This window comes from Amphiprion ocellaris, chromosome 2 (genome assembly GCF_022539595.1).
Source record: "Amphiprion ocellaris isolate individual 3 ecotype Okinawa chromosome 2, ASM2253959v1, whole genome shotgun sequence".
Classification (NCBI taxonomy): Eukaryota; Metazoa; Chordata; class Actinopteri; family Pomacentridae; genus Amphiprion; species Amphiprion ocellaris.
Window position 1 is genome coordinate 9,375,597 of NC_072767.1, and position 13,831 is coordinate 9,389,427.

General features: G+C 38.1%; 1 protein-coding gene across 2 annotated transcripts; it reads right to left on the reverse strand.

Moving 5' to 3' along the window:
• Positions 1-3,291: 3,291 nt before the first annotated feature.
• Positions 3,292-13,596, reverse strand: ttr (transthyretin (prealbumin, amyloidosis type I)). Of its 2 annotated transcripts, none has more exons than XM_023271878.3 (4): positions 13,404-13,584; positions 7,983-8,122; positions 7,753-7,888; positions 3,292-3,506 (listed from the first exon to the last, which is right to left on the reverse strand). In XM_023271878.3, exons 1-4 carry the CDS (start codon positions 13,467-13,469, stop codon positions 3,399-3,401), a joined length of 450 nt encoding a protein of 149 aa, XP_023127646.1. In that variant the 5' UTR covers positions 13,470-13,584; the 3' UTR covers positions 3,292-3,398. The 2 variants fall into 2 exon arrangements, with proteins under 2 accessions (XP_023127646.1, XP_054870007.1); XM_055014032.1 differs by lacking the exon at positions 3,292-3,506 and adding an exon at positions 3,524-6,245 and having other exon boundaries at positions 13,404-13,596.
• Positions 13,597-13,831: the final 235 nt, after the last annotated feature.

Consider the following 13,831-nt stretch of genomic DNA (forward strand, 5'->3'; position numbering starts at 1 on the left):
AAAGGCCTGGCATAGGCAGATATTTTGTGAAGCAGTTGATCAGACCATTTATGGATAGATTAGACAAAGAAAAATACTGTTCAGATATGAAATGGCCAGTGACATTTATCTTTTTGTTCTGTACTTTAAGAACATTACATATCAGTCAGTGTACCTGAGGTACCTTCACACAAATGCTGCAAGGACTGCATGGAAAGCCTGTCACCACCAGTAACCTCCCTCAAAGTCTTTGGCATTGTTGAACCCAATGCTACAATCCAGGCTACTTGTGTACAGCCTCGGACCTTTAACACTTGTTATGTGGATCAGATTGGCACTATGAGCAGAATCACCAAGCAGTCTAACATTGTGCAGAGCAAGACTGATTTCTGAATCTCTATCGCTCAGTTTAATTTCACATACCAAGTATCTCAGAATAAGTACTCAAGTTTTTGTCTGTGAATATATTCACATATTGACATAGTTTAGCAAGGGATTCCACGAAATCCTCTGTACTTGCAACCTTTTTTGGTCGTGCCCCAAAAAACAGATAATACTCTTAGAAAGATGAACTCTTGTACCTTTCATGAAATATATTTTCTTATTGTTGTCTACAACAGCCCAAGTTAAGACATTACCTGTACCAGTATTTACAGTGTGGTTTTATGGCAACTGCTTTTCTTGGACATTGAAAAATGCGCTCTGGGAGATGCAAGGCATTTAAAGGGAATTCTTTAAAACTAATAACAAACTTCCCTGGAAAACGTAAAGGAGAGAAATAAATAAATACATGTAATCCAGAATTGTGTTTACACTGGACAGAACGGCAGCAAAACTGATTCATTTTGTACCGAATGTATTCAGACACAGCACTGAGTGCAGGTCACTCACATTCTGGCTTTGCATAGAGCCCAATGCTTCCAATCAGCCAGCAATCTATTACTCTTATAAATTTGCATTGTGTGTAGTTTGCTGGGCCAAAGCTGATCCAGATACCAAGTGCTAAACTGGGAAATAATTAGTGTGCGATCAGCTTGCCTCTTGTTTTTCCCCCCCTTTTTTTGGCCTTGACTCAAATTCAGGTCAGTGGGACCATGGATCAGCTGAGACATACTTTAGCGCTTTTCATCTCTTGACTATCAGAACTTTAAAGTATATTCGACAGTTCAGATAATGTGTTCAACATCGGACAGCTATATTTCATTTTGCAGTGTTTGTGACTTGATTTCTTTCTTTTTACGTTCACTTCACCTGCAAGTGAAGATGTTGATATTTTTATTAATCATATCAAGAGAGACTAAGGGTGGAATATATTATTTATGTTCATGATTTGCTCATCATCTAAATTATCTGGTGGAACACTTTGCTTCATCTGTCCACTCCAGTTTTTACAGTCATGGTGGATCATGTAACAATCCATTATGACTTCCTGTGCATCATGTTAAAAGTCTTGGTAACATGCACAAAGACTGAGCTGCGAGGGCAGTGCACACTTTAAACATGCCAGTTTAGCAGAGGTTTCATTCCATTTGCTAAGAAATCCATATATACCAAACTCCACATCCCTCCAAAAGAGTGAATACAATCAGATATCCTATCAGCAGCCATTTCAAGCACAAATTACTGCAGCTGTGAGGCTGATTCACAAACAGTAGCTGCAACCTAAAACCTCTTTTATAGTCTTTGTTCTGCATGGCCTAGCATAAAATTGCATATGTGGACAAAATAATGTACTTTCCACCCAGTTTTCATGTGCATGATCATAATAGCAGGTACACAGAGGCTTTTCTTTTGTAAACAGCACCAGAGCTAGGAGTGGTTCCTGAACAGCACGATGTTGTGATGTTTTCATGTTGGCAGTCTTAAAAATAGTCTGGGCCCTGAAGTTTTTGGTCATTCCATTTCAATCTGCAGCCTGAAAGTTTGTAGCAATGCTGCAGTCTGTATTATTCCATGTTGCCCAAGTACGTATGACATTGTATGAAAATGTCTCTTTCTTTGACTCTCCTACATGTTAAGAATTACAACCTGACTGATGAAGGATTGTATCAGCAATTTATCACAGATAGATCCTAACCCATGTTCTTGCTGGCAGTTTCACAAAGGCCAAAGATATGTTACAAGTAATTTAGAAATGTTGATGTCATATAGTTTGTCTACCAGAGTGTGCTGAAACCTTTCTTGATAGACTCCAAATTGTCTTGCTTGATAGATAGCTGGGACACAATTCAGCCATTCTTCCAATATCCGATAAACTGAATTAGCCAATACATTTTTTTATTGCAAGTTACACTGGAAGAGTTTCAGCCGTTGTTGTGGCCTTCATCTGCAGATGAACCATGTAGCATAATGATTAATGGATAAATGAGTAGATATTAGTGTATTGCAGATACATTAATAATGCAGTCTTAAGAAAATGCCAAAATATACTCCAAAAGAACAAATTTAAGATATTTGTCTCTTCCTTAAATGTTTGTGTATTCAGAATGAGTATTGCTCAATTTGCTGTTTGTATTGTGAATTGTGTTGCATAACCATCCGGTGTTATTGTCAGCTAGTATTTTTTGGGGGTCAAACATCAGTACCAAATCATCTCCACTTCTGCTGTACAAACTCCATTTGCTGATGAAGGCTGAGAGATGTGGCCAAAAAACTCCAGAAGATTCTCAGTAAGTTGACTTTTTACTGAGATTTTGTCAAACTAGTCAATCATAAACACTTTTACTTATTTATATTGTTAAAGATCTGCAAATATATAGTTCTTTCTCGATAAAAGATTTGATTATGTTTAAGTATCTCTATGGCCACACTGGCTGATAAGTTGTGGCTGAATGAGAGTGGAGACATTTTCTCAATATCACGAGTGCTTTCTGGCTGGAAAAGGACTGAAATGGAACATGTTTCCCCCTGCCCTGCTGAATTCAGTGTGGGTGCTTTAACTGCATCACTTCCATCACAGCGTCATGTAGGAAGCGTAATATTTCTTTTTCTTTGTTTCTCTGCATCTTCTGAGTGACTAATCACAACTTTTTCATGTTCACAAGTCCATGTTGAAGATTGATTTCCACACTGAGCCAGGCCTCTAAACATGTTATGTAGCAGCAACTCTGCACATGCTCAGTTCCTTCAGTTCTCTGGCTCAGAAGCAGGTGCTAGAGCGCCCCCCTCCCCCCAAACCTTCCAGCCCATTGTCAGACTTCTGCGATGTTCTAACAGACCAAATCAACCAGCTTACGTCAGATGTTTTAGCATCACTTTAGAAAGTTTTTTTTCTTGGTCAAGTTAAGAAAAAATAAACACATCATTGCCATATTCTTGAAAACCTGCCTGACCTGTCTCATTTATTTTCCACGATACATCACATGACATCACACAAATTTTAATACACACACAAACACTTTCAGTTGTTGTGATGCATATCAATGTTGTGCGTCGGAGACTACAGCTGTGGTGGTGTAGGAGTACGGACTAAGCAGCAAGGCCAGGGTGTAGTGACGATGACCTTCAGAATGGGCCTCAAACACCACCTGCACACACAGGGTCATTGACAGACACATTTATTGCTATACTCTCAAATGCACATCATTTTGTTTCACAAAACCAAAACATGCGCTGGGAGTTACACAACTTGTTTTGTGCATTTGATATAAACCACGAATTGCCCTTTTTTCTAATAGCAGTTGCCACACAATCCACGCGTATCAACCACAAACATTGCAGTTCTTTTAGTCAATAAACAGCTACATTTCATATTTCTCCTTCATCCCTGATATGTTGAGTTTTCTCAAAATCTTGTGGGAATCTGCATTCATCAAAGCGTCAGTCAGGTTGCTGTTTATAAATTGATGTCTGCACCATTTGAGCTTCTTTGTCATTGGGCAAACGTCAGCATTAGAAACTTCAATACTCAAAAGAGAAAACAGAGAACTTGTCCCTCTGGAATAGTCTCTCGCTATCACCTCTGCTTTACTGCACACTTGTTTACATTGATTGTTCAGAATTTAAAAGTCACTGTTTGCTGACTGACTTTAAGAGCAGTGGTGTGATTGGTCATTAAATCACAAGGATTTTTTGTTCATACAGTAATGGCGTCAAATCGTCACCAGACTTCTGTTCAACAATTTGTGATTTACTTGAAATGTGTATCCTAAACTATGGATATTGAAATAATATCTGTGATATAGCATATCTAAGTTTATTCCCAATAGAACACAAAGCAAGAGAATCCAGTTTCCACAATGATCCTGAGACTAAATTTACCACTCAATTATTATTTGTTTGAAAATGTTATTTTCATTGAACTTCTATAACTGATTCAGCAGGTATAACAAGCTAATGCAATCAGAATGACATTATCCAGCAATAATTCCCCCCAAAATTTAACAGAAGTACAAGACAAGGCTCATCCAAAGGTTTATACTGACAAAGTGGGCCGAAGAATATGCCCAAATTAAATAATATATTTTCTCTGTTATATTTTGGTCTGTACAGTGACTCAGTGGTTGTCCCTGTTGCCTTGCAGCTAGAAGATCCTGGGCCTGGGATCTTTCAGCATGGAGTTTACATGTTCTCCCTGTGCATGCATGGGTTCTCACAGGGCACTCCAGCTTCCTAACACAGTTCAAAAACATGCTGAGGTTAATAATTGGTGATTGTAACTGTCTGTTGGTGTGAATGTGAGGGTGCTTGGTTGTCTGTCTCTATGTGTAGCAGCTGGTGACCTGTCCAGGTGTCCCCTGCCTTCACCCTAAGTCAGCTGGGATAGACTCCAGCTCACCGCGACCCTAATGAGGGTTAAGCAGTGGATAGATAATGGATGGATGGGTGGATGTTATATCTCACAATATTTTTGTTTTTGTGGTACAATGTCATATCTACTTAATTGGTTGTTGAAATTCAATGAAAATAACTTTTTTTTAAAAAATGTGACTAAGTATTTCATGTTTAAATAGTTTTCATACTACTTTCTCATAATCAGAGATTATTTGATATACTTATCTAGTATTGCAGATTCTGAATCAATGATACAATGAAATAAAATTAATATTTCCTAAATATTCTGTTTTTGTGGATTTCCAACTACTACATAAATGACGAATGCGTAAATTAAGGGTCAAAATATATTTGAGGGACTTTTGAAGTCCATGGGATATATCCTGCATACATTTTTACTAAAAGTTAAAAAAAATATGTTTTTTATGTTCATTATGATCATGTCTTTACAAATTCCATAATTAATTATTATGGAAAAAATCATTTATTAATAAAAATGACTGAATATCACTAAAATGTCGACTAAATAACCGTCCAAATTTAATAACAACCACCTTCTAATTAGCTAAAAAAATAATAAAATGAGCTTCTTAAAAAGTATTTTTGATTGTGTTCTTTTTATTAAGTTGAGATAATCATCACAGATATTTTGTTTGGCAATCTATCAAATTTTTTTAATGGAAAATAGCAAATTGTATCTGTGTCCAAGAAATCACGTTCAACTTAGTTACCCATTACAAAAACACCTCTCCAGGAAGTGTGTTAATTCCAGATCACATGACCTGCTCCACATGATGTCATTTCCTCCTGAAGAAAAGACTGGCAAGACTCCAAGTCTTTCTGAGTTATTTAATATAAAGTAATGTGTGAGTCAAGTTTCAATAGGTTTACTACAATGTCTTTATAAATAACTTTCAATTTTACTCAATTGTATATATAATATTTAGAAGAATCTCTCTGTAAAAATGCTATGTGGTGTTTGGTTATAGGCGGCAATGTTGATTTTAGGCCTGAAAACAGCAAAAATGTCAACAATGGTGCCTGTCAACTATGTTACAAAAAGTCTTGCAATTATATATTGACCCTCAAGATCTGAACTCACATCACCAGTTTTGCACTGTATTGTTTTTGTACCAGTGGAAGTTGGTGCACAGAACTTTAAAAACATAAATTTATTTTGTGGTGCACAAATATTCAGACAAAAGAGTATCTGTTCCACTTTGTGAGCCCTTTTTTCACAATTGTAAATCTTATAAAACACGGGTACATAATATATGCAGAATTTTCACTTCAGACATTGTAACTAAAACAGACATCATTTATTAATTCACACTGTGGACAAACAGAAGAATAATATAATGAAGATAATTATCCAACTTTTTGAACCCCAGTCAAAAAGCAGTTTGAAAACAATTGCTTTGGTTTGTATCTGTTAACCTCCGTAGCTCTATGGTGTATCTGTTGTTCGCTCTGCTGCAGGGCCGTGCAGAGACCTTTGGAGGGGCAGGTGCTCAAAGTTAAAAGGAGGCACATAGAGCATGAATATGAAACACCATATAAAAACATACCTTACAACATAACTGACTGAATTGTAGGAACCCATGGTCAGGAAGAAAGTCACATGGAAGCAGTGGTGCAATGGTTAAGTCTCTGGACTACTGATCAGAAGATCAGTGGTTCAAACCCTGATGTGGTCACCATTGGACTCTTCAAACCATTATTATTTTGCAGTTGAATTTAGATCACCATTAGACACTGGACTGTTTAACTGTGGCTACTCTTCCTGGAGTCCTTGCTTTTAAATTTCATACCTTTTTAAGACATATACTGTGTAGTCATGGATTTGCTCCATGGTGCTGATTCATAATCTGCCCTTTATTATCCGTAGTGCTAATAATAAAGTAACAAAAAAACAAAAAACTAAATGATACAGAAATCATGTATTTAAATGTATTTGTGCTTTTATTCAGTTTGACTATCCACTTTACGCAAGACAGCAAGGTTATAAAAGTTATATATTTTATATTTATGCATATTATATTTCATTTGTCTATATATACAAATGTTATAAACAAGTACTGATATCTTTAAATGAGAGGCTGAGAAAATCACAATTCAAATTCTTCTAATTATTATTGTTATTGAATTTATACTGCAATTGTCCAAAATTATGTGAATATGCATGTAGGCTACATAGTTTCAGTGAAATAACATAACCTCTGCCTCATTGCCTCTAGAAACAGGAAACACTGCAACTCAGTGACAGTAAAATAATACATCTCTCTGATGCACTTTGTCCTTGACAAAAGAAACATACAGAAACAAAAAGAAGCCTGGCAGACTTTATCCTCTGAGCACACTGTGGTTAACTAGCGGCTAGAACTGATGAGAGGTGTGTTAGAGTCAGACACACACACAGGATGCTCACTTCACTTCGTCAGTCATCTAGAATACACTGCTGCAAAACCTCCTCACCATCAGGACCATCAGTTGTTGAAGTCCTCCCTCGAGTCTCCGGTTTCTGGACTAGCAGCGCTAAAGCTGAGCTACAGGGAACATCATCTGGACATGTCAGAGCAGTGAGGGACGTCTACGTAGATCACGTGACCGACCGAGGGTCGATCTGAATTACTATTTTTTTAAATTTTTGTTTTATTTATTATTTTGGGCCTCAAATACTTTTACACACACACACTTAGAAAAAACAAAATTAAATAAAATTAAATAAATTAAAAAAAAAAAAACAACTTTGACAAAAGGGCACTTTGGGCATCAAGGACAAAAGGGGCAGATGCTAGAGCCCCCTCCACCCCCACTTCTGCATGTGCCTGCTCTGCTGTTCTGGCTTTGTTGATCTATGTCTGTTTGTGTATTCAGCCTTTGGCCTTTATGCCCAGGGCAGTATTTTGGTTCGTTGCATAGTGGTATTCCATGAATTCTTCATGTACAGCAATAGTGGCAATAGTGGCATGAAGTTGTGATGCATTAGTTTATACTCACATCAGCTACTTCATGAAATGGTGTGCTCCCCACATTCTTCCAGTAAGCTTTGGTATCAAACTCAACACGATACACTCCTGCCAGGAACTGCTGCTCTGTGATTAGATTGTCAATCTCTCCAGCGGCATCCGTCACTCTGTAGTGGGGAGCAGTAAAATCTGTCTGCATGCTTTATACACATTACATAGATAATCTGTATTTATGTCCTTTTCATTTTAGAAAGTACATACCCATTTGCAATCTGAGTCCATCCTCCATCAGCAGCTTTCTGAGACACCTTGAGTGTCACTGATCCAGCTGGAGTCCCTTTCACTGCGTCCAGGATTTTCACCATCAGAGGACACTTGGTGTCGGAACCTCCATGTTTCTCCTGCAGCACAGATAGGACTTCTCACTTTAACAAATTTCCTTCTAAACATTGGCATCTGTAGTTGCTAGTGTTTTACTGTTGTTTTTGTTTGTTTTTTATTTATGAAACAATTAATTATTGTATAGTTGATTATAGTGCTCTACTATAAAGTATGAGGTTTACTGTTTTATACTATTACTTTACTGTTTTATACTATCATTTTCCAGAACCCACGCCTCTGAAAGTGACTGCAAAGTTTGGTGTCTCATAACTGTTTTAAATTTTTGCTGTATTGTTTCATATTTTGTTGTGTTTTGTCGGCTGCTGATGGAGGTTTCTGCTGGGAGAAGAGTTTATTCAAGAGAGGAGCTTTTTTCATTGAGACAGAACAAATCTGGACAGCAACACCTAATTCCAGTGGACATCTTGAGGTGTTTTCGTGGTTGCCCTGCTGGTGCAAAGGTGAAGGCTAGGAAATGGAGATATAAGCCCTTTCTTTCATCACTCATCATGGGAAACGTCAACTCTCTGCCAAACAAAAGTGGTGAGCTGGAGACATTGGTGAAGACTTACAAAACATACCGTGAATGCAGTCTCCTGTGTTTTACTGAAACCTGGCTGAATCAAAACAACTCAGACTCAACTGTGGATCTACCTGGCTTCACCCTCATAAGGTCAGACAGAGATGCTAAAGCTAGTGGCAAGAACAAAGGAGGGGGTCTGGCTTTATTTGTTAACCAGAGATGGTGTAACTCCTCACATATAACTGTTAAGGAGAAATTGTGTTGTCCAGACACTGAACTGTTGGCAGCTGCCCTTCGGCCATATTATGTTCCAAGGGAGTTTGGTCATATCATAACCATACTTGTATACATCCCACCCAAGGCAACTGACTTGGTTCTGTGTGATGTTTTGCATGATACTGTTGCTAGGATACAGACCCAACATCCTGAGGCACACAATAATATCAAGAGATTCCAATCATGTCAACCTCTCCTCTCACCTGACCAGATTTACACAGTTAACTGCCCTACCAGAGAAAATAAAACCCTAGACCTGCTGTATGCCAATGTCAAAGAAGCTTACAGAGCTACTGCCTTACCACCACTGGGCAGGTCAGATCATAACTTGGTTTATCTACAGACCTGTTACAAACCTTGTATGCTGAGACAGCCTGCAACTAAAGTCAAAATCAGAAGGTGGACTCCTCAAGCTAGTGAAGCTCTAAAGGACTGCTTTGAATCAACAGACTGGAATGTGCTTCTGGAAACAGATGAAGACAGTATGAACATTGACAGACAGGTTGATTGTTTTACTGTTGTTTTACATCAACGTCTGTAGAGACACAGTCATACCTGCAAAGACTGTTCGCTGTTTCCCCAATAACAAAGCCTGGATCACAAGCGACATAAAGGCAATCCTCAACCAGAAAAAACAAGCTTTTAGAGATGGTGACAAAGAATGACTCAAAGAAGTACAACATGAGTTGAAGAAGAGACTGAAGATGGCAAAGCTTGAATACAAAAAGAAGATAGAGAGGAATTTTCAACACAGCAACATTTGTGATGTGTGGAGAGGAATCAGTACCATCTCTGGACATAACAAGATAAAGAAAAGGGAGCCAATAGTGGGTGATGTGGAAAGAGCTGATGAACTCAACCTGTTCTTCAACAGATATGACACTGTGGACACACCTACTTCCACTGCTGCTCCTCCTGCTTCTCCTCAACATACAGAAATCCCCACTATAGCTCCTTCTTCTCTTTCTCCGTCTCCTACACATGTCTCCACAGCTGCAACCACTTCCCTTCTAGCACCCGTACCCTTCTCTGTCACAGAGACAGGGCTGATGTTGGAGCTTGGGAGACTTTGCTTTGGGAAGGCAGCTGGCCCAGATAGTGTGTGTCCAAGACTGCTTAAAGACTGTGCTGCACAACTGTGTCAACCTCTCCACAGGATCTTCAACCTGAGTCTACAGCTGGGGTGGGTGCCTGCTCGATGGAAAACATCCTGTATTGTACCGGTACCAAAAATCAAATGTCCAGCTGAACTAAATGACTACAGACCTATTGCCCTTACCTTACACATCATGAAAACTCTGAAGCGGCTGATTCTACACCTACTGAGGCTTGAGGTCAAAGACAAACTCTATTCCCTGCAGTTTGCATACAAAGAACACATTAGAGTGGATGATGCCATCCTCTTCATGCTTCACCGTGCCCTGTCTCATCTGAAGGAAACTGGAGTTTATGTGAGAATCATGTTCTTTGATTTTTCAAACGCATTCAACTCCATCCAACCCACCATACTTAGAGACAAGCTCACAGAAATGGGAGTGGATCCTTCCTGTGTTTCTTGGATCATAGATTACCTGACAGGAAGGCCACAGTTTGTCAGGCTGGGGAACTGTGTTTCTGGGACATTAATGAGCAGTACTGGGGCTCCACAAGGAACAGTCCTGGCTCCATTCCTGTTCACACTGTATACATCAGACTTCAAATACAGCACTGAGTCCTGCCACATTAAGAAATACTGGTGACACTGCTATCATGGCATGTATCAGAAATGGACATGAAGCTGAATCCAGGGATCTGATAAGTGCCTTCAGTGACTGGAGTCACAAAAACTGCCTGCTACTCAACGCCTCAAAGACAAAGGAAATGATCATCGATTTCTGCAGATCCAAACCCCCTTTTCAGCCAGTGAACATTTGTGGCGTAGACATCAAGGTGGTGACCTCGTATAAATATTTAGGTGTCCACCTTGATAATAAGTTGGACTGGTCTAAAAGCATAGACTTCATCTACAAAAAGGGCCAGAGCTGACTTTTTGGCCTCAGAAGACTTCGATCATTAGACATCTGCAGTAAGATGCTGCAGATGTTTTATCAGTCTGTAGTAGCAAGCGTCCTGTTTTATGCTGCAGTCTGCTGGGGAGGCAGTATAAAAAACAAGGATGCAAGGCGTCTGAACAAAGTGGTTAAAAAAGCTGGCTCTGTGGTTGGAATCAGATTGAACTCATTGGAGGATGAGGTGGAGAGACAGGCACTTAGAAAGATGGAGGCCATTCTGACAAACATGGATCATCCACTTCATATCTGCCTCAATGAACAACAAAACATTGGTGGACGGTTCCTATCCCTGCACTGCAGGACTGAAAGATTCAGAAAATCTTACCATCAGCAATTAGACTATTTAATTCTAAAGTGAACAGTTGAGAACCCAGACAATTGAATTTCCCTTCGGGGATTAATAAAGTTATTGTATTGTATTGTATTGTATTGTATTACTAGACTTTCTGTATTTATATAATGTTGCCACTATAACCAGTATTAACTGTAACTGTAGTTACCTGTGAATTACAACATTTTTTTTCTTTTAAAATTTCTAAACTATGAATTACAGACATATACCATAAATAACAATGTGCCTTCAATCATTATTATTTAGAATTAAGATCTAAGATCTACCAATTCAGTTTGATGCCTTAAAATGCATATGGCATTAAAATACCTAAAACAACAAAAACAAAACATTGTCAAATTACATTTCTATCAACTGGGAAAATTTATTCAAAGGCATCAGTGTATGGCAAATTTTAGTCTATTAAATATATCATAGAAACTAAAAATAACTTATTTAACTTGACGTAAAAATAAAAAATGTAAATCTGAAAATGGCCTACCTCGGGTTATCACATTAAAGTTATAAAATATGTTCTTATCTGTCTAAACCAAGTCTATTCTTTTGTTAGTTTTTACAGTAGCTTGCTTATAATTCCTTCTCTTGTCTCTGGCTAAAAACATAATTTGGCTGTATTTTGCAGTAATTGATCACAGTGACTTCATCCTCCACTGCTCACTGTTATACCAAACACCCTCAAGCATTATGTGTTACCAGAGTTATCCACTGTTCAATGCACTGTTTTATTTACAAGACCATGGTGTAAGCAATATCTTTCATAAAATGTGCATCTAATGGTTTCTCAATATTGTCAAATAAGAGCTTAAAAGTTAATTATATGTTGTTTTTTTTTTTTACAACACAGTGCTTTTAAATAGTATAAAAAGTAACGCTCAATTAAGTAATATGACAAAGCAACATACAAGGCATTTCACTGAATTAAGCAGTTAACTACAGTTAAGATCATCCAGGCTTTATCTGGTTTTCATTATTGACTCAGTCTTTTTCACTAAATTAATTCATAGTAAAATATTGAGCTGACAAAAATAAAAGCCAGCAGTTTTATTTCTTTAGGTCAGGAATTTAACAAGCTGCAACACCCAAGTAAGCACAAAAAAACCTTTTGTTTCATTTATTACAGTCAAATTAAAGCTAAGCAGATTCCGTTCTATGTTCTAAACAGACACGTATGAGCAGTCCTTAAAGATGTACTGAAGAATTTTCCATTTTAGCTGTGTACAAGAAAACAGTATCACAGGAAATGAATGAAAAGGTTAAATACCCACTTTGCATTTCAGTTTGACCAGTGTTTTGGTTACACAGCAGAGGCTAGTTTTAAACCAGGGAAGAATAATAATCTAAACCAATCTGACAAAGCAAACAGTCATAAGAAGTATTACATTCAAGTCACCACAACCAAGAACATGAATGAGATTCTTAGTTTGAGGATTTTCAAAATTACATAGAATACAATGCTTTTACATCCATAGATATACCGTAATTACATTAATCAGAAAGCATTTGAACTAAGGAGTGTAAAAGAGACACTTGTGGTGTGAGCTTTGCAAACATGATCTGTGCTGTTGCTCTGTTCACAGAGCCATTATCTCTTGTGCTTACAGCAGAAGATGAGCTGAGCACCATGTACATAATGACAGTGGACCAGGGAAGACAGGTCACTGACAACTGACAACTCATGAGATGATTTTAAACTAAATAATCAACTGAAGTGCAGTTAAGTCACATTTTTAAGGGAGCAGGTAAATACGGTATATGTTTCTAAGATGAATGAACTTAAACTTATTTACAGCACATGCTGTATTCAGGTACATTAACTTTACCTGAATGTTTACCTCCTGCACTGTAATCTGAGTGGAAACTTAATCAAACCTCAACTTAGTAGTAATAATATGTGATGTAAATTTCATATTTAATTGAGCTCATCTGGAGCTAATTTTGTATTACGTCCATTCACTGTTGTTTTTTTTTTAATGGAATCTCACAATCTACTAAGTCTATAGACACAAGTAAAGAACATAATCATAATTCAATAATATTTATTATAGTTTATGAACATATTCATATGGCTTATTATTATACAAAGACAAAAAGACACTGACCGTGGGTGCAGCGTTGCAGAGCAGCACAGCAGAAGCTAGAAGCAGATAGTGCACTGGTTGAAGCATGGCTGGATGATGGACAGAAACACTGACAGAAGTCACTGGTGTTCTAGCACATGGCCTCCACACACTCAGGCGTCTTATAACAGCAACTGCCTCTCACCCACTGCTCTCTCACCATCCCAGTCACCCATTCCGCTGCCAGCTCTGAGGACATCAATACCTGGACAATAAATAACTCAGACTAAATGAGCTTTGTACCAAACCAAAGAAGACTGCTGTTGCACTCTTGAAACAACAGGACCCTGTCTACTGCATAGAGGCTTGGTGGTTAGTACTTTTACCTTGCAGAATGGTAGTGGCTGGTTCACTGTGCCTTCAATTTTGAATAAATCCCCAAGAGTGCCACCGGCAAAGCATCCCCATAC

Bases quoted from the DNA above. Each gene is read 5' to 3' on its own strand.
- ttr (XM_023271878.3), bottom strand. From the start codon at position 13,469: ATGCTTCAACCAGTGCACTATCTGCTTCTAGCTTCTGCTGTGCTGCTC. The intron at 8,123-13,403 runs GTCAGTGTCTTT...TCTGTGCTGCAG, and splicing joins TCTGCAACGCTGCACCCACG to GAGAAACATGGAGGTTCCGA. The intron at 7,889-7,982 runs GTATGTACTTTC...TCCCCACTACAG, and splicing joins TGGACTCAGATTGCAAATGG to AGTGACGGATGCCGCTGGAG.